General features: G+C 42.1%; 1 protein-coding gene across 20 annotated transcripts in view; it reads left to right on the top strand.

The window, feature by feature from the left end:
• MBD5 (methyl-CpG binding domain protein 5) overlaps window positions 1-11,829 on the top strand; it is a 446,601-nt gene extending 434,772 nt beyond the window's left edge. For 17 of the 20 annotated variants that reach the window (XM_021076106.1, XM_021076101.1, XM_021076114.1 and 14 more), the window contains one exon: window positions 2,099-10,247. In XM_021076106.1, the coding sequence (XP_020931765.1) occupies window positions 2,099-2,170 (72 nt within the window). In that variant the 3' untranslated portion in view covers window positions 2,171-10,247. Of the gene's footprint in view, window positions 1-2,098 lie in introns of all 20 variants that reach the window. The other 3 variants (XR_002339406.1, XR_002339404.1, XR_002339405.1) reach the window with 3 other exon arrangements.

The following is an 18,687-nucleotide window of genomic DNA, read 5'->3' as shown; positions in this document are numbered from 1 at the left end:
AGAAGAGAAATGGGTGTGGCAAGCATCTCGCTAGTCTCTGTCTCAGGACCTTTGGCTCTTGTGGCCAGTAGGCAATCAGGAGTGATGGGGGCCATGGCAACCTGCAGTCGTGCTCTTTCTAAGAAGCTCCTTCCATGCTCCAGCAGATCTGAGCCAGGTGGGGAATTGTGCCAGTGTTGCAAGATACTCCAATTTCTCACGAGATTCTAGAAGTCTAGAGTTAAAATTCCTCACATATTAGTGTTGACAACTATTTTAAAAATATGAAGACACCATATGGCTAAACAAAAATCCTGTCCAGACCCCATTCAGTCCACAGGTTACTACTTTACAGTCTCAAATAGAGGTTTCTTTCCTCAATTTTTAAAAAGATTTCCATTGGATCTTTATCAGAAACTTCATGGTTTTGTGGTTTTAAAGAATATATGGAGGGATTAAGAGGATGAATCATTTTGAGAAACTCATAAGTGTTGTTTTTTAAATAAAATTTTTTTAAGTTTTCTGTATTAGACTCTGAATGGCATTGGCCTTTGCTGTTATATAAACATTGTCTTTAAAACATGCATTGGAGTTCCCGTCGTGGCGCAGTGGTTAACGAATCCGACTAGGAACCATGAGGTTGCGGGTTCGGTCCCTGCCCTTGCTCGGTGGGTTAACGATCCGGCGTTGCCGTGAGCTGTGGTGTAGGTTGCAGACGCGGCTCGGATCCCGCGTTGCTGTGGCTCTGGTGTAGGCCGGTGGCTACAGCTCCGATTGGACCCCTAGCCTGGGAACCTCCATATGCCGTGAGAGCGGCCCAAAGAAATAGCAAAAAGACAAAAAAAAAAAAAAAAAAAAAAAAAAAAAAAAAACATGCATTCACGCCACCTTGATAATACACATGTCTTCCTAACTCTGAGTCCTGTGACACCATATTGGTAGCTTGAAACTGGCTGTGGTAAAAACACTTTTACTGCAGAAATTGGCATATGCTGCAGTGGGCTTCTGTTGCCTCCATAGGGAGCTGGTTGTTAAGCATTTACTATACCACTGCCTTGGGCCCATCCTGCCTTTCCAGGGTCTTAACCTTGCCCCCTCCTATCAGTACCACAACAGCCACAATGCAGTAGAGTACACCTCATCATCTCCCTTAGCACCTGTCTTCTGCCCCTCAAAACCACACCTGCTGTCTCTTACCTGGGAATCAAGTCCTGCTATTGCTGCACCCTGTTTAATCTGATATACAGCCCTAAATGCTGCTAGTTCTGCGTTAGTATATAAAAACAAGTTGTGTTAATTGCTCTTCCCAGACTATATAAGCTTAGACTTACCAACAGATGGTAGTGGTATTCTATTTTCCATCCTGATCCTTCTCATAAGTAAACCTCCTTGGGCTGAGTGTGTGTACATGTTCCTATAATCTTTGACCCTTCATAGCAGTTATAAAATAAATACCATAATGAAGTAAAGAAGAAAATGGGACTTCCTGTTGTGGCTCAGTGGTTAACGAATCCAACTAGGAACCATGAGGTTGCAGTTCGATCCCTGGCCTTGCTCAGTGGGTTAATGATCTGGCGTTGCCATGAGCTGCGGTGTAGGTCAGCAGCTACAGCTCCGATTAGACCGCTAACCTGGGAACCTCCATATGCCATGGGAGCAGCCCCAGAAAAGACAAAAAAAAAAAAGAAGAAGAAAATGTGTTTAGTATGCATATATCCACACTTCCAGACCCCAGTGAAAAGTGATCCAGGGATCTCTGCTGGGAGAGGTCTAATTTTTGTCTTCAATATAATATACTGCAGGGGTAACAACTACATGTCCCATTTCTCACACTGATTTTCTTTTCCCGTTTCCTCCTCTGTATTCCACTGGTCGGGGAGTGGGTTTCACAGAGGGTTGCTCTGCTTTGCAGTTTCCAAGATTCCTCATCCTCTGCAGTGACTGTGGGCACACTGAGATCTGGGGTCTTGGTAAAAATGTTAAATGCCTCAGGGTATCAGTGATGAAAAAGGAAACCCAGAGTCTGTTCCCTACCCTGTTTCTTTGTCAGAAATCATATGGTGTTTGTGATTTCAATCTCTGCTGTTGTTTTTTTCTCCCCCCACCTCTTTACTTCCAGGTTCACCAAATCCCACAGGGAGACAGACAAATGAGACCCCCCAAACCCAAGAGGAGGAAGATCTCCAGATAACAGGGACTACTCCACCCATGTGCAGTGTTTATTAAAGGAGTGTGCACAGAGAGAACTGTCTATAAGTATTGATACAGCCTCTGTTATATCAATATTTATATGATGGCAGACAGTTACCACCACCACAGGGTGCTAAAAGAAACAGTGATACAGTATTTTTTTGATCAGGAAGGATAAAGAATGCTTGAGAACCAATCAGGATCCCCTGAATGATGAAAGTGATAAATGGTCAAGAGATTACTGAGAAACTCTTTTTTTCTACAGTACTAAAATTGTGATTATAAGAAATAGTCCAAATGTTTCTGAAGAATTTTCAATGTTGTATATAGAAAATACAGAATTTCATGGTGATATCAGAAATGTAAATATTGTACAATATTGTCATGTACAAGCGTACCTAATGCACACTTTATCTTTTATTGTACAAAGAAATAGTGTACAAAATTCTTTGGTTTCTATGGAGTACACCTACCAGAGACTACAAGTGTAAAGTGATAAATAAAAATACAACCTAAATGCTTTTCTATGATAATGTAAAAGATGCTGTTTTTGTATTTAACAGCAGAGAAAAGGCATGATAATGTATTACCTGAATTATGACATACACTGCACACCACTGAGTGTCCATTTATATTGTCTGTTTGGAATGAACCTTGCCTGGAAGCACTGGACTTGATTTCGGGTGTCTAGGAAATCAAAACCTTGCAGATTTCTAACGGAACGAGGGCTCACAGGTCTAAATTAAGAATTCAGAAACTGCAACCATTTGTTGCATATTTTTTTTACCTAAGTTTTAGACTAGAATAGGTTTTATAAAAAATCTTAGATGAGATATTTTACTCAGTCATTTCTGTAGTTAACATTTGATAGCCACCTTTTGAACTAGATAGCATATGCTGCACTACCATTGATGCTCAGAGTTGAGGTTTTTTTGCAAACAGTACTTGACAAGATCAAACTTTCTGTTGCCATACATGGAGGCAGAGCCCCACTTTGAAATTATTTTCAGAGGCAAGGCTGATTATAATTCAGTTTTTCTGTGTAGCAGCAAAAATAAGTATGAACCATCAAAGCAAGTTTTATATCCATTCATCAGTATTACTTACACCAGAGGTTAAGGGTGGCTTACAAAATTATTAGCAGTGGTAATTTTTTATCAGTATTATGTAACATATCAGATTTATTTTATTTAAAGAATTATTTATACCATTATCAGATTCTTATATATATATTAATGTGGCTGAAATGTGCAGGTTGAATCTATTAACCAAATTATTTATATTATATTAAGTAAGAAAAAAAATGTGAAACAAATGTAGAGAGAAAATACTACATTGCAAGCATACAAACCTAAAACTGTGAGCCATTGTAAAGTACAAGGTTATTAATAAGAAATGTAGCACAACATAATTTTCCATCTTTTTTCCCACAGTTCTTTTGTGGTGGTGGTATAACCCTATCTCCCAGGCAATTGAGCCAAGTTTCAGGCTTCCAGCCTGACTTCAACTGATGGATTGTCCAGGAAGGGATCCCTTTTCCTTTCATTTTTAGAACCACCAACCCCACTTCCAAGCCCTTAACCCTCTGGAGAGCTCTGCCTCTTCCCCTAACCTGGAGCTCACTGGACAGCTTAATGCTCCAGCTGCAGGGGGGACCTTCCATTGGTAGCTTCTGAACCCCCTAATGCCCCTCACTTCCCTTCTCCTCTTCTCTCATCCACCTCACCCCCAACTCCTCAGTCCATGATGTAGCAGAGTTCCAGTAACTCAGGAAAAAGGAGACCAAGGTCATTCCCCCATGTGGTTTCTTGGGGCCACAGCACAGAGCACTCCACCTGGGCTCACTTTTGATATCAACAGCTCTTAGTTCTTCCCCTGGGTCTCCTGTGTCTCTCTGTCCTTTCCACCCCCACCCCCACCCCACCCCCAAGCCTGATGGAATGCAACTGGCCACACTGGGCTTCATGGCCTGGAGGCAGGAACCCTTCCTTCTGGGGGTAGGTTGAGTTTGTCTTTGGTGTCATGGTGGGATTAGCTGCCTGGTCCTTCCTTCACACGGTCACCCAAAGTAACCTTTTGTGTTTAGTTAACATATTTTTGTTATAAGTTGATGTGCTTGGTATGTTTAAACCATTAATGTTGTCCTTTTTTTGTGGGGTTTTTTTTTTTTTTTTTTTTTTTTGCATCAATCTGCTTTTCTACTGTTCATCCGCATGGTTGATTTTCTTCACAGATTCACAGCATACGTGTGTTTGTGTTTTAGGAGTGTCTGCATATATGTGGGGGGTGGTGTTGATATGTAGAAGTTTTTTTAACCTTTGCTTTTTGTCAACAGTCCGAGTTTGTGTCTACCAAGCCTTCTTTTTACTATTTTAAGCTAATTAGGTTTGTGTTTCTCTCACCCATGTATACTTTACATCAGAGACAATGTAAAGTATGTTTGTGCCCATGATGTCACTGGTTGCTTGCGGCTTCATGTGGGTGCTAGGTGTTGTTTCAGTCCACGTGGGTTTTTTTTTTTCCTCTCTTTTAATAGTTATTCAATCTCATGTAAGCAGTTAATGCAAATATTGTTAGCATTACAGGTCATGCAGTGCTGTAACATTTTTTTAAATGTTGCACCTACTTTACAATTAAAACATTGGTCACTCATACTTGAATTTTGCCCACACAGCCATTTCTTTATCTTTGTATTAAAGCCAATTCATTTTTTTTAAATGAAGCCTAGCCCTTTGACCTTAGTACATTTTTTATTTCCGAAAATAAACTTTTTTTCAACCAATCTGAGAATGGAAACAGAAAGAAAAGTTTTTGCACCTTTAGAAACGTAATAGTCCCTCTTGGAAAAGGAAATCTAATTTTGCTTTGAGCCCTTTAAAAGTTTTAGGAAGCACAAGGAGAATAAACTACACTTTTCAGTGGTTTTTAAAGATTATTTCAAATGTGTGAGACCTAATTGAGCAACTTTTGTTTAATTTGTCTTGTTTGTAGCATTAAAAGCAATCGGTTTTTATTTATTTAGAGGGACATTTTTGGCTTGTACTTTTCAGTCTCATTGTGCATGTAAATTCTTTGAGAAGAATACTCATCCCTTGTGATGTCATGGGCCACTTTTAGTCTTTCATTTGAACCCTGACTTTGAGTTATTTGCTATGTCTGTGTTCTAAGTAAACACAGTTTCTTTTTTTGAACATAACACTGCAGAATGTGGGGAGAAGTAGAGGGTGGTTATTCTGCTTTCTGTAAGTTTTATGAAGATTCTCAGCTGACTTATCCCATGAGGTGATTCTTTTTTCATTTCAGACCACAGTAACACGTTTTCGTTAACTTTGGTGATCTTCCATGCAGTTTGCAATGTGCCCTTGTAAGCCACAAGTGGTTTTGCATTGATATTTTTAAATCTAAAATATTAAGATGCTGGTGACATTGCTCTTTCTGTAAAGAAAGCCAAGATTCTAGACCTTACCAAAAATCTGATATCCTGTTCGTTTTGCCCATTTATGCCCAAATGGTGTAATGCAAGACTCAAGACTTTTCAATGTAATGTATAAAATGAGTTGTGCATTACTTGATTCATTTGGGGACCAGAAGCAAATAATATCAATCAGCCAGAACTGTAATATTGAATTAGTCTATCTTTTTCTTTCATTCACTCTATCACATTTGCATTAGCCAAAGAGATAAGAACATTAGTAATTCATATGTGTAAACAACCCAGAAGTGAATATTCAATCAGTGAGCCAAAAAGCAATAAACAACTCAAGCATGGGAAATCCTGCTAACAGTGGGAAGTCTGATATAGAAAAAAATATATAAAAAGCATTATCTTCAAATATGAAAGATTAACTTGTATCTACTGTAAATATGTATTATCAGCCTTATCTGCTTTTATACACACTGTGTGTGTACTGCAGTGACCTTTTATAAACCGAAAAAATGGTTGATTTAATAATTTGTTATGTAAATACAAAGTTGTCTATAAATTGGAAAATTTGATGCCAGATGGCTTCACAATATACAAATGTGTTTTGTAACATCATGCCTTTATGGATTAAGTCTAAATACACTGGATTGTCTGTGTAGAAGAGTAGCAATCTACATTTCACCTGCATATCAAATGGATATTTTTGTCCAAATGGTTATACTTTAGGAAAAGAAAATGACCTGAACATTTTCAGTGTGAAACAAATATGGTTTTGAATTCACCAAAACTTCTTTTCATGTTCAAGAGTCTGTTCAGTTCCACACTAAATGACTCGTATTAAGAGATTTCCATAGCAGATTCATGGGTTTGAGGCTGGGATCTGCCTAGGAAGCCTCCCCAAACTGAAATATTCTATTGTAGAGATAGGTTGTGCATCTTAATTTCTAAATCACAGGCAGGGGAAGAACCACAGTCTTCTTATTGCTTTTTAATTTATTCTTCTCTTCTTTGTTTTCATACATCATGGAAAACACCACACAGGCAAGCAGGGCCTGGTTCTCTTGCGCTAAGGTGGCTACAGAGTGTCACCCCGACTCAGGGCTGCTCAACACCACTGACATTTTGGGTGAGCTCATTCTTTGCACAGGGGCTGTCCTGTGCATTGTAGGAGGTTTGGCAGCCTCCCTTAGCTCTACTCACCAGATGCCAGGAGCATCCCTTCTAAATTGTGACAATCAAAATTGACTCCAGACATTGCCAAATATCTCTGGGGGTGTGAGGTGGGGCGGGGGTGGGAGACAAAGTGATATTTGAAAACCACTGCATTAGTAGAATCAGTGATGGAACATATGTCTGGGTGAAATGTAGACATGTTTGGCATGCTGTTAGCAACAGGAAACTGATTCCTAGATCAAAGTCTGAAACAAAACCCATGCCAAAGGAGTGCTTCTCAGTCCCTGGTTAAGGAAGTGAATACATTGGCTTCAGTTCCATTTTGGACACATTTGTCACTTTTGATCATAAGACTGACCCAGGACAAACATCTTTGGAGAACTCCCAGGTAGGGCGAAGAGGAATTACTGCCATCCTGTGGTTGGGAGTTTGGGAGAAGACTGATGGCTCACTTGGGTGGAAGGCTTCCCAGTGATAGTGTAGCTGTCTCCTTGAGTCCAGATGAGGAGTTTGGTTAAGAGGATGTGTATGTATGTACGTTTATATGTATCTATTTCTTCAGCTCTCTCTAGTAGCCTGGTTCAGGTATTAGCAGTTTTTGTGGGATCCTCTTTTAAGTTCTGACAGAAACAGCTCTATAGATCCTGGAGATAATATTGTGCATTTATTCATTCAGTAGATATTTACTGAGTCCCACTCTATGCCACACCCCATCTGCAGCAAAGTGAGTAAGACACCTGTTTTCTGCCCTCACAGAGCTGCCTAAGGAGGAGGCCACTTAACCATGTAAGTATGATGAAGGGTGATAAGGGCTGGGGCGAGGGAAGCACATCACAGGCCCCTGGCCCAGTTTAATGGGTGTGAGGGCTTGAGTGAGGACCAGGGAAAGATGACTCAGTATTAGACAAAGGAGAAGTGTGTGGCCTGGGGGAGGGTAAAGGAGAGCTTGTTCCAGGCAGAGGGAAGGGCTTGTGTGAGGCTGGAGGTTAGAGGAAGCAGGAGAGAAGAATAGTTATGGAGTAAATTGCAACGGGAGAGAAGTGGAGCAAAGAGCAAAGCGGGGTCTTGGCGCTTCGCACCAACACGGCACTGCAGCCTGGCAGAAATGGGGACTCGTGGGTTTTTCAGGAGGAGGCGATGTGATCACGTTTGTGTTTTAGAAAGATTAATCTGACTGTAAGGTGAAGGAATGGGCAGCCGGAAGGGAACATCAAGTGCAGCATTTTTTAAATAATTGATTTACGGTATTAATTTCATAGTGATTCAAGATTTTTATAGATTATACTCCAAAGTTCTTATAAAATATTGGCTATATTCCAGGTGCAGCATTTCTTAAAAGTAAAATTTTTTAAAGATCTGGGCCCACCATAATTCTTCATATTACATTTATTGAGCCAGTTCCGTTCCAGTCCTGAGAGGTATGTATAGAACCATCTTTGTGTAAAGTCACTTTAACAGTCATGAAGAAATGCTGTGTAGTGCACTTACAGTGTCTGCCAACAACATGATGCCCTATTTCTGTCACACAAATTAGGGCTCTATTGGTAGAGCAATAATGTTTCTCCTTTGGTGATAAGAGGTTGGGAATGTTGGAAATCCCAAAGCATTTTGTGAGATTGTTAGAAAACAAGGCCTGCTTCCTGGAATGCACAGGTAGGTATAGGTCTGGTCCAGCCACTTGGCACCATATCCCTTCATCTTACACATCTCACTGAAAAAGGAAGCTTCAGAGGAGCATGCACGATGTCAGAGGTATCAGGTGAGCACCAAAGGTTATGGAAGCACAGGAACATGGGACCACGGGAGTCAGGCCATCTGGCTACAAGGACCTCTGCCCCACAGCAGGGGAGACCACAATGGCCTTTCATCATCCATTCCGGCCGGTGATTATACACATGCCCTGCAAAGTATTCCCAACCACAATTAGTCACCTCCTACATTCAATGAACATTGAACTTAAGGGCTTTTCAAAGCTAATTATCTGGGGTGGGGTTTTTTTTGTTTTTTGGGTTTTTTAAAGGCAGAACCAATGCAATAACAGGCATCCAATCCTATGATCCAGACACCAACAAATAGCCCTTCTCTCTAGACAGGGTCTTGTACACAGGAAATGGAGCCTCAACAGGGAGGCAGCCTGTTATAATGGTTATAAATTGTTCTTCTGAGGGGGTCGTCTATATTCCCATCTAGGCTATGCCACTAACTAATTGTTTGACTTTGGGCAGGTTACTTAACCTATCTGTGTGTAGCTTCCTCATCTAAAAAAAAGAGGGATAATAACAACACTTCCTTCCTGGGGTTGCTTAGAGGATTGAATGAGATAATGCAGATAAACTCTTAGTGCCTGGCACATAGCGGGCACTCAGGGACTGGTGATTAAGCTGCAGTTGGAAAGATTCAGATTAGAAAAGGGAACTTGCTGCCAGGGAAAGCGGTTGTCAAACACAAGGAGGAGCCCTGTGTAGAATTGCTGTCTCCCCAGGAAGCCTTTAAAGGTGGAGTGGTTTACCTGTCCCGAGGCCTTTTCTGGTGCTTTCCATTTAGCCCAGAGTTTCAGAATCTGCTACCTGGGGTATTCCTTAGAATTCCATTGTCTGTAGTGCTACATGCAGAAATGGACCAGCAAAATGATCTCCCAATAAACTAGTCTGGAAAATGATTTCTCCAAGAAGTGTATAGGCAGCACAGAAACAGAACTTCTAACCTTCAGCCACAAAGTGAAGTTAGAACTGGCCCTTCGAATAAGTAGCTCAAGCTATGAAAAGTTAAATAAGTTATAAGCAACCAAATCAGGGAATGCAAAGTTTAGTCCAGGGAAAAGTGTATTTGACCTGACCGAAATTCAGTGTCCTCGTTCTTGCCACTGACTGGCTTCATGATTTAGGACAAATCACTGATAAGACGCCTAGGTTGTGACTCCAGCCATTCAGTGGCTATTGTGACCTCAGGCAAATTACCCTCTAAGGACTTTAGTTTCATCATCTGAAAATAAGGGCAATAGGATCATAAAATTGTTTGAGGATTACACAGATTAATCTGTGTGAAGCACTTAGAAGAGTGTGGGCTTAGAGGAAATGCTATGCAAGTCGAGTTCTCTATTGCTATCGCTGTTAATAATAGTGGTGGAACCTCACTCAGTTCCTTCATCTCCAGATTCAAGCAAACAACACAGCCCTCGCTTATGTTAAAGAAGGAACCAGTCTTCTGTGGGGTACTCATTTAAGGGGGTCTTGCTGTTCACCTTGGACCATTTATTTCTCTTCCCTGATTTCAACACAGGTACTCTTGAGAGGAGTAAGACTTTGAACTGAGCAAGTGGCCGGAGGTTCCCAAAAGATTTGACAATATGGAGGGTGAGAAGATGTTCATAACTATCCTAGGATGAGCTTCCTCAGAAGACTGGCACGAAAATAAAAAGAGATGATACATTGAGATATGCTTTCAGAAGAAGAGAGGAAAGAATAAATAATCTGATAGTATATTTCAGTGCTATTAAGGCTTACTATTTATTTCTTTTTTCTTTTTCCCTTTTACTGCTGCACCTGGAGCATAAGGAAGTTCCCAGGCCAGGGGTTGAGTGGGAGCTGTAGCTGCAGGCCTACACCACAGCCACAGCCAGCCAGATCTGTGACCTACACTGCACCTTGCAGCAAAGCCAGATCCTTAACCCACTAATAAGCAAGGCCAGGGAGTGAACCTGCATTTTCACGAAGGCTATGTCGAGTTCTTCACCCACTGAGCCACAGTGGGAACTCCCTACTTATTTCTTAATTGGAAGTTGCTGACTAAAGACTGTACAAAAAAGTCTAGGTACAGTATTGAAGTATATAGAAACTAATTTTCAGACTGTGAAGCCTTAGGCACATCTTGTTAAAACAGGGGGCAGAATTCGTTAAAACACTGATGAAGGGAGTAGGTTTATCTGAACACTTTTTTGCCAGGGGCAGAGCCTCTCTGGGTCTTCCTGTCTTTCGCTCCCTGGGTGGCTGCGGAAGAGTGCTTGTAGAGAACGTGGCCAGGATGACTGATTGCCCAGGCTTTGGTCCCCAAACTGTGGCTGAATCCCTCCGGAACATGGCTGTCCTCGCCAAGTTAATCTTAAATAGCTTTCATGGTCAGGGAAGATATCCTTAGGAAATCTCTGAAATCTGTTACAAGCTCTGTTCCCCTTTTCCAATCAAATGGGGATTATCTAGAATTGGTGGTTTCCTTCAAATTTCAAAACAAGCATAGAGGTCCAGGAGCCTGTGATTTCAGGCTGAGTCTCACTGTTCTGGTTTATTTGGCACAGAAGGGGAAGCAAAAATTCACAAGAGCTGGAAAAGAAAGCATGCAAAAATTGGAGTGGAGTAACACTGGCTATCTCTGGACAAGCCATCTATCTTAGCAAAAGTCAGCAAAGCTGAAGAGAGACTGTTCCCCTATACCCACATTTCTCTTGGCTTTTCAAGCTCTTCTCAAGTCTCCTGGGTGATTATGGAGCAGCTGAGGCATCCTGGGAGGAGGAGAAAGTATGTGCACCAGGTCTGCTTCATAAAGCAAGCGGGTCCGCCAAGAGATCAGGCCATATAGTGATGGCCATTGTGAGGAGCTCATCGCTTTCTCAACAGAAAACAAAATAAGAAAGAGATGTGGTTCCTGCCTCAAAGAATAGCTTTCCTTGCTCTAAAGTGGTAGTTTCCAAACTTTATTATCAGAAATTCCTAGCAGTAAATTAAAAATAAAATTGAGGACTTACTATACACACGTGTGTTTGTGTGTGTGTGTGTGTGTGTGTGTGTGTGTGTGTGTACTACTGAATTAATACACTATGTGTGTTATAAAACAGCCAGGGAGTTCCCGTCATGGCGCAGTGGTTAACGAATCCGACTAGGAACCATGAGGTTGCGGGTTCGATCCCTGCCCTTGCTCAACGATCCGGCGTTGCCTTGAGCTGTGGTGTAGGTCGCAGACGTGGCTCGGATCCTGCGTTGCTGTGGCTCTGGCGTAGGCTGGCAGCTACAGCTCCGCTTCGACCCCTAGCCCGGCAACCTCCATATGCCGCAGGAGCAGCCCAAGAAATGGCAAAAAAAAAAAAAAAAAAAAAAGTCAAAAAAATAAAGAAATAAATAAAACAGCCAGAATGAAAATTAGGGGAGACTAGATGAACCAAACAGAAATAGAAGTTTTATTTTTTCCTCTTCCTCCCCCCAGTAGATATCTTGCACTGTACCCTTAGGCGATGGCTCTAAGGGATGAAATACAGGGAGGTCACAGCATGTCATTCCAACAGCAAAGGCAGTGATGGAACCAAACCTTCAACCTGAACTTCTTGAAAAGGGAGCCAGTTTTTCTTATTCAACTTTCTATGCTCAATTCTAATTAAATTGTAGGTAAAGGAAGGAAGGAAGGAAGGAAGGAAGGAAGGAAGGAAGGAAGGAAGGAAGGAAGGAAGGAAAGAAGGAAGGAAGGAAGGAAAGCATTCCTAAAAATCTGATAATGGATATAGAATCCACATTTTATATTAGGTTCTATGAACAACCTTGCTCTTTCTACAAACTCCAAGTGTCTATCAAATATATCTTTTTGGATACCAGCTCAGGAGAGTTGCTGATCCAGAGTGCAAGGGCCTGACTGTCAGCCCAGCACTGCTGCTGCCACCCCTGGTAGAAGTGAGAGGTCAGGCCAACACTGTGGTAGGCCTGTCTGCTCGCACACATGGGTCAGGCACCGTGGGTGTACACATGCCAGTGTATTCTATATACTCTCAGCCTCAGGAAAGTTCTGGAGCCTTCCTGACAGGTACCCAAAGTGTGTGGTTCTAGACAGCTCATTCATAAGATCATAACAGGGTGAAAAAGGAGCTGAATTGATTCCTAGTCTCAGCTCTGCTGTGTGACCTTGGGTAACTGCCTAAACGTCTCTTACCCTGCTTCTTCTCATCTGTCTCTAGGGGAACTGATATTTCCCTACCTGCCCCATAGGGTTATCATGAAGTTCGCATGAACATGCTTATGAAGCCCGGTGCTGTGCAAAAAATGTAAAACATTGTACAGTGATGACATAAGCGATTTAGACTCCTGTGTTATAATCCCATAAAGGCACAAAGACAAATTTTTCTTAGAAATCTTGGAGTTAATTATTCTGAGAAACTTTCTCCTGAGGAGAGCAGCACAGCGGGTCACAGTCGATTTCTAATCTGGACCCAGAGTTCTGGAGGCTTTATGAGCCCAAAGAAAAAACCGAATGCACCATGATGACTTTCATAAAGCAATTTTGGTAGAGTTCCATTTTTCCAGAGAATTCCAAGGGATATTTGTTCATTCATTCCTTCAGTAAATATTTATAGAGCATCTTATCTCTTAGATAAAGGGCTCCCTCAAGGGTTCTTTGTTCCAGTGAATGAGAAGACTTGTGAAAAATTGTGTGCAATACATTGACAAGAGCCACAAGCCAAGAGTGAGATACAAAGAGTTTTGGATCCTGGGAGACTTAAATATGGGGGACTCTGGTAAGTGATTTATGGGAGAGGGAATTCAGGGGTTGCCAGGAGGGGAAAAGGACATTCAAGAGAGAGGGAATGAAGTGACAAGGCCGGGGCAGAGTGGGGCATGGGAAGAACTAGAGAATAGTATGGTTTTCTGGGAACTGTGAAAAATCCAATAAATCTTGAACGTGATGTCCTAGAAAGGAGCAAGGTAGACAATAATCCCAGAAAGTAACCAAAATGGTGAGCGTGGGCTGCCAGCAGCTCTTCTAGACCAGCATAACTTGAAAAGCCATTTGAAACATTTTAGACCAGATGAGTGACAGCCATTCATCTATACACATAACAACAAATATTTATTGTGCACTTAGCATATGCTAGCACTATTGAGGATACAATGATAACTATGGCTGCTGTGTTCCTACCCCCACAGAATGTATTGTCTAATGTCAATGACAGACACCAAAAAATTATTAAAGTGTAATGAGTGTTATGATGGCTATAGGATTCTATGGCCCCATATGATGGTACTTTAGAAGGGCCACCCTGACCACACCACAGAAGAGGGATGAATTTTTCTTCTCCTCCTAGAGAAATGCCAACAGCTCAAGTTTATTCTGCTGTCCTCAAGGTAAAAACCCAGCTACCTTCTAAGAGGCTAAGTCAAGACATCCCTGACTCCAAACTCAAGGCATGGGGAATGGCTTGGTTACTGTCAGCAATTTAATAGGGTTATAGTTAGACCTCAGACCCATGAGGTTGGAGTCAGAAGGCTTGTACTGTGATCTCAGATCTGTTCCCGATTATCCATGTGACTCTGAGCAAGTCACCCACTAGACCTAATGATTTTAAGGGAACAATGCAGTTCTTTTATTTTTTTATTATTTATTTATTTAGTTAGTTACTTCTGCTTTTTAGGGCGGCACCTGCAGCATATAGAAGTTCCCAGACTAGGGGTCAAATCAGCTGCCGGCCTACACTACCCACAGTAACAGGGATCCAAGCCATGTCTGCAACCTACACCACAGCTCACGGCACAGTACAGTTCTTTTAGATTAATGTTCTGAGATTGCAAGGTAGAGGGCTAGTAATCAGCAGGTTCTATCTCATCCATGTTTACGGAGGAGATTTCTGCTAGGGCTTACTGTGTTAGTCTTTATCTGTGCTACATATTCAGGAACTGACAATGAAGTGACAATCTCTTTTTTTTTTCTTTTTATCTTTTTTTAGGGCCCCACCCTTGGCATATGTAAGTTCCCAGGCTAGGGATCAAATTGTAGCTACAGCTACTGGCCTGTACCACAGCTGTGGCAATGCAGGATCCAAGCTGTGTCTGCAACCTATACCACCGCTCATAGCAACACTGGATCCTTAACCTACTGAGAAAGGCCAGGGATCAAACCTGCATCCTCATGGATCCTAGTTGGGTTCATTACCATTTAGCCATGACAGAAACTCCATGAAGTAACAATCTCTTGAAGCACTGTCTCCATATAATTTGGGTCCCCCACCTCCACTCCACATTGTCCTTTTTATTGAACTGAATTAAATCAAACAGATGGGGTAACAAGGAACAATCCAATTGATGTGTACATGTTGTCCTTACACCTAACACCAGGCTATTATCTCCCTTGGGATGGATTTTGCCTTTCTCTTTCTTACTATAAAAGATTATATAAGGCAAAACTCCTGAAACAAAAGATAATGCTTTTTCCAAGGACAGGAAGCCACATAAGATGAGCTTGATGGGTACCAGAAACCCAAACCAACCCATCCCAATGTCTGCCCCATATAATTTTCATGGCCAAGACTCACAAATACCAGTACAAAATGACCTGAGCGCCTGATGACTGTATGGAGGATGGCAGGGGAGATGGGGTGGAATATGCCAGTGTCACTTCCTATCACCCCAGAGGACCAAAATGTGGGAGACTTGTCAACATGCCTAAAAATGAAGTCACTTAAATGATGCCATGTAACTCGTATGTTGTTCTGCAATTATGACATTAATCCATTTTTCAAGCTAGGAAATAAGAACAAAGAGCCTGAGTGGCAAGTCTGATCAAGATACACCACTGCATGGCCACATCATTGTGTGTGCCTACCCCAGGTGCATAGGTGGCAGTCGCATGGTACCTGAGGAGTCTTGAGGAAGGATTCCCTCTCATATGTCCAGTGGCTGATTGATGCTGGCTGTCAGCTGGGACCTCAGCTAGCATTGCTGGTCAGAACATTTACATATGGCTTCTCTATGTGGTCTGGGCACCCTCACAGCATTGTATCTGAGAGCAAGTGTCCTTAGACACATGAGAAAGAGCCAGGTGGAAGCTGAAGTACCTTTACTAATCTAGCCTCCTAAGTCATATTTTATTGCTTTTGCCCAATTTGTTTGGTTAGAAGCAAGGCCCTAAAACCAGCCCATATTCTAGAAGAGGGGAATTTGACTGCCTCTCCCATTAGAGTGACAAAGATTTGCAGACACATTTAGAACTACTACATAAGTTTTTAACAAAATATGTGATTGGAACATATTCCTTGTGCTGGTATAAATATTGCTAAGATAAAGATAATAGCTAATATTTGGAGAACACTTATCCTGTCCCAGCAGCAATGCTAAACACTCAATGTGCTATAAGAGTTAAATGACATACCACTCCCCATCCTATGGGCAAGTACTATTATTTCCCCATTTCACAGACCTGGAATCTGAAACTGGAAGACTGTAGTAATATGTCTTTTACCCAGGTAGAAATTGGCAGCCACAGAAGAGCCCAGGCAGGCTTAGGGTCCAAGTGCTTATCCACTAAGCCAAACTGTCACATTTCCTCAGGCTCATATATACAATGATGTCTGGGTATGTGAAATAGATTTCTCAAAGTTAATAAGTGAATATATAACTATATCCAAACTCATACACAAAAACGTATTTGTACAGTTTATAACAAAATGGAGAAAATACCCTCTTGGTAGCTCTCATGGGAAGGTTTCTGGAGGGAGGAGGTAGATTTAAGAGAAAGATGCTGTGAAAATCCCTTAGTGGAGTAGAAAGAAGGGAGCCTCCCAGTCATGTTGCAGGGCAGGAGAGAGTGCCTTGGAAAGAGGAGGTGCTGACTGTTTTGGGGGAAGAAGACTGAAGAAAGAGGCAGGTCTCCCACCCTCCAATCCACCCCATTTCCCAAAGGAGAATCAGGAAGAGGTTAGAAGAAGAGACATCTAAAAGAGATTCCTTTCTTGTACAGAGATTTAGGAGAAAGATACTACATACTGTGCAACGTGAACTCTCCCTACACCTCTGAAAGTATTCAGGGCAATTGCAAAAAGTCACAGTGGGTTTTGGTGTAGTTGGGTTTATTGTTACAGCTAAGTTTAGGGGCTGAGTTTTGCATGACAAATTGCTCAGGGTCAACCGGGGCTAAAGAAGTGGGGCAGGGCAATAACCTCTGGATTCTTAAGGCACACCCTCTAACAAGTAGTTCACATTCCTGACAGAGGCATAGAATTCATTAACTAGTCCCACTAAGGGCCTCTTCATCCTTCCCAGGAATTGGCGTCAGGCCCAGTCTGTCCAGGAAGTCTGAGCATGTGCTTACTGAGTGCCTACAACACTGATCATATCCAGATACAAGGAAACTTGGTAAGACTGAATTCTGCCTGGAGAGGCTGTTCACCTTGTTTTGCCCACTCTAGATACCAGGAATCTACCAGGAAGATAGATCCCATTCATCTTCATCCCAGGAAGATAGATAGCAATTCTTCAGTGAGTCTATGAAACTAACTCAAGTATTCACTGAGGCTAACCTCACATTCTGTGGTGAGAACCAGATGAATGTTATCTTTGTGCTCAACAGTAGAAAACCTCAAGGATCGTCTTTAGTTCCCTTTCATTAAGGAAGTGGCAATAACTCTTAACCTGTCTAGCAAATGGCTTAGCTCTGGTCTGATCTAGGTCAACTTAAGAGTTTCCTGTGTTGTCCTTGTCCAGTGTCATCTGCTGCTTCTTGCCACAGATTCTTGGGGATGTGTCTCAGCCTTGGTACTTACCTTTGTACCAAACGCAGCCATTAAACACTAAGTGTCAATCCTCTCCTACAAAATACTTCCGTTTCCATCATCAAGCTCTGAAAAATCTGGCCCTAATATTGTGGGTTTTGTAGCTTCCTGTCTGTGCCAAGAGACACTGATGAAAGATGCCCTTTGGGAATGGATCCTTGAGCTGAAAATCAGGTAGAAGGGAATGAAGTGGCTGTTATGCTGTCATGCACGTACATAAGTCATGAGGACCCAGAGGAAGTGGTTGGGAGAGGAGAGCAAGAGAACCGCAGGTACAAGGAGAAAAGTGGAGAAGGCGTGAGTAAGAGATGACAATAGCAAACCTATGTGCCTCATAATGTAAGTCTTTCCATTAATATTCCCACATTTCTTCTTCTTCTTTTTTTTTTTTGTTGTTGTTGTCTTTTTTTTTTTTTTTTTTTTTTAGAGCCATACCCTCAGCATATGGAGGTTCCCAGGTTAGGCGTCTAATTGGAGCCATAGCTGCCGGCCTACGCCACAGCCACAGCAATGTGAGATCTGGGCCGTGTCTGCAACATACACCACAACTCACAGCAATGCTGGATCCTTAACCCACTGAGAGAGACCAGGGATTGAACCCACAACCTCATGGTTCCTAGTCGGATTCATTTCCGCTGCACCATGACGGGAACTCCCCCTCATTTATTTCTTCTAACAATCTTGTGAAATGGGTACCATGATTGCCCTCATTTACAGATGAGGAAGCCAAGACACAAAGAAGTTGTGCCCAAGATGACTCGCAGTAAAGCCAGAATTTAAACTAAATAGGCTGGTTCCTGAGTCCTTTAGTTTACCACCTTGATTACTGCCTCACAAAGGAGTGATGAGAGGCACTCCCTGAAGCCCCTGGCATCGACCCTTCCTAAGGTCAGCCACTTGAGTTTAATTGGATTTCTGGAGATCATCTGAGCTATCTGGGCTTCAGTTCCTGGCAACCAAAAGAACCCAAACCAAAATCAGATGAGGAAATCTGAGCTTTCTGTGTAAGAGAGACTGGACATGTTGAAGAGAACAAGGGATTGTTGATGGAGCAGACCTGTGGGGAAGCATAAAGGGTTGGGATTAAGAATGAGGAGAGGGAGTTCCTGCTGTGGTGCGGGGGTTAAGGATCTGTGGAGGCACAGATTCCATCGCCAGTCCTGTGCAGTGGGTTAAAGAATCCAGTGGCACAGTGGCATTAAGTCGCAGCTGTTGCTTAGGCTCAGAACCCAGCCCAGGAACTTCCCTATTTCCCGGGTGCAGCCATTAAAAAATAATAATAATAACTTGTCTGAAATTACACAGCTAAAAGAAGTAAACTGGACCTAGAACCCCTATCTTCTAATTCCTAGTCTAGTGGATTGATTCCCAACAAGACATCTAAGTCTCTCGAGATATTCTTGTG

The sequence above is a fragment of the Sus scrofa genome, chromosome 15 (genome assembly GCF_000003025.6).
Source record: "Sus scrofa isolate TJ Tabasco breed Duroc chromosome 15, Sscrofa11.1, whole genome shotgun sequence".
In the NCBI taxonomy this organism is placed as follows: domain Eukaryota; kingdom Metazoa; phylum Chordata; class Mammalia; order Artiodactyla; family Suidae; genus Sus; species Sus scrofa.
The sequence above is the reverse complement of the archived record's forward strand: the minus strand, read 5'-3'. Positions and strand labels throughout refer to the sequence as shown.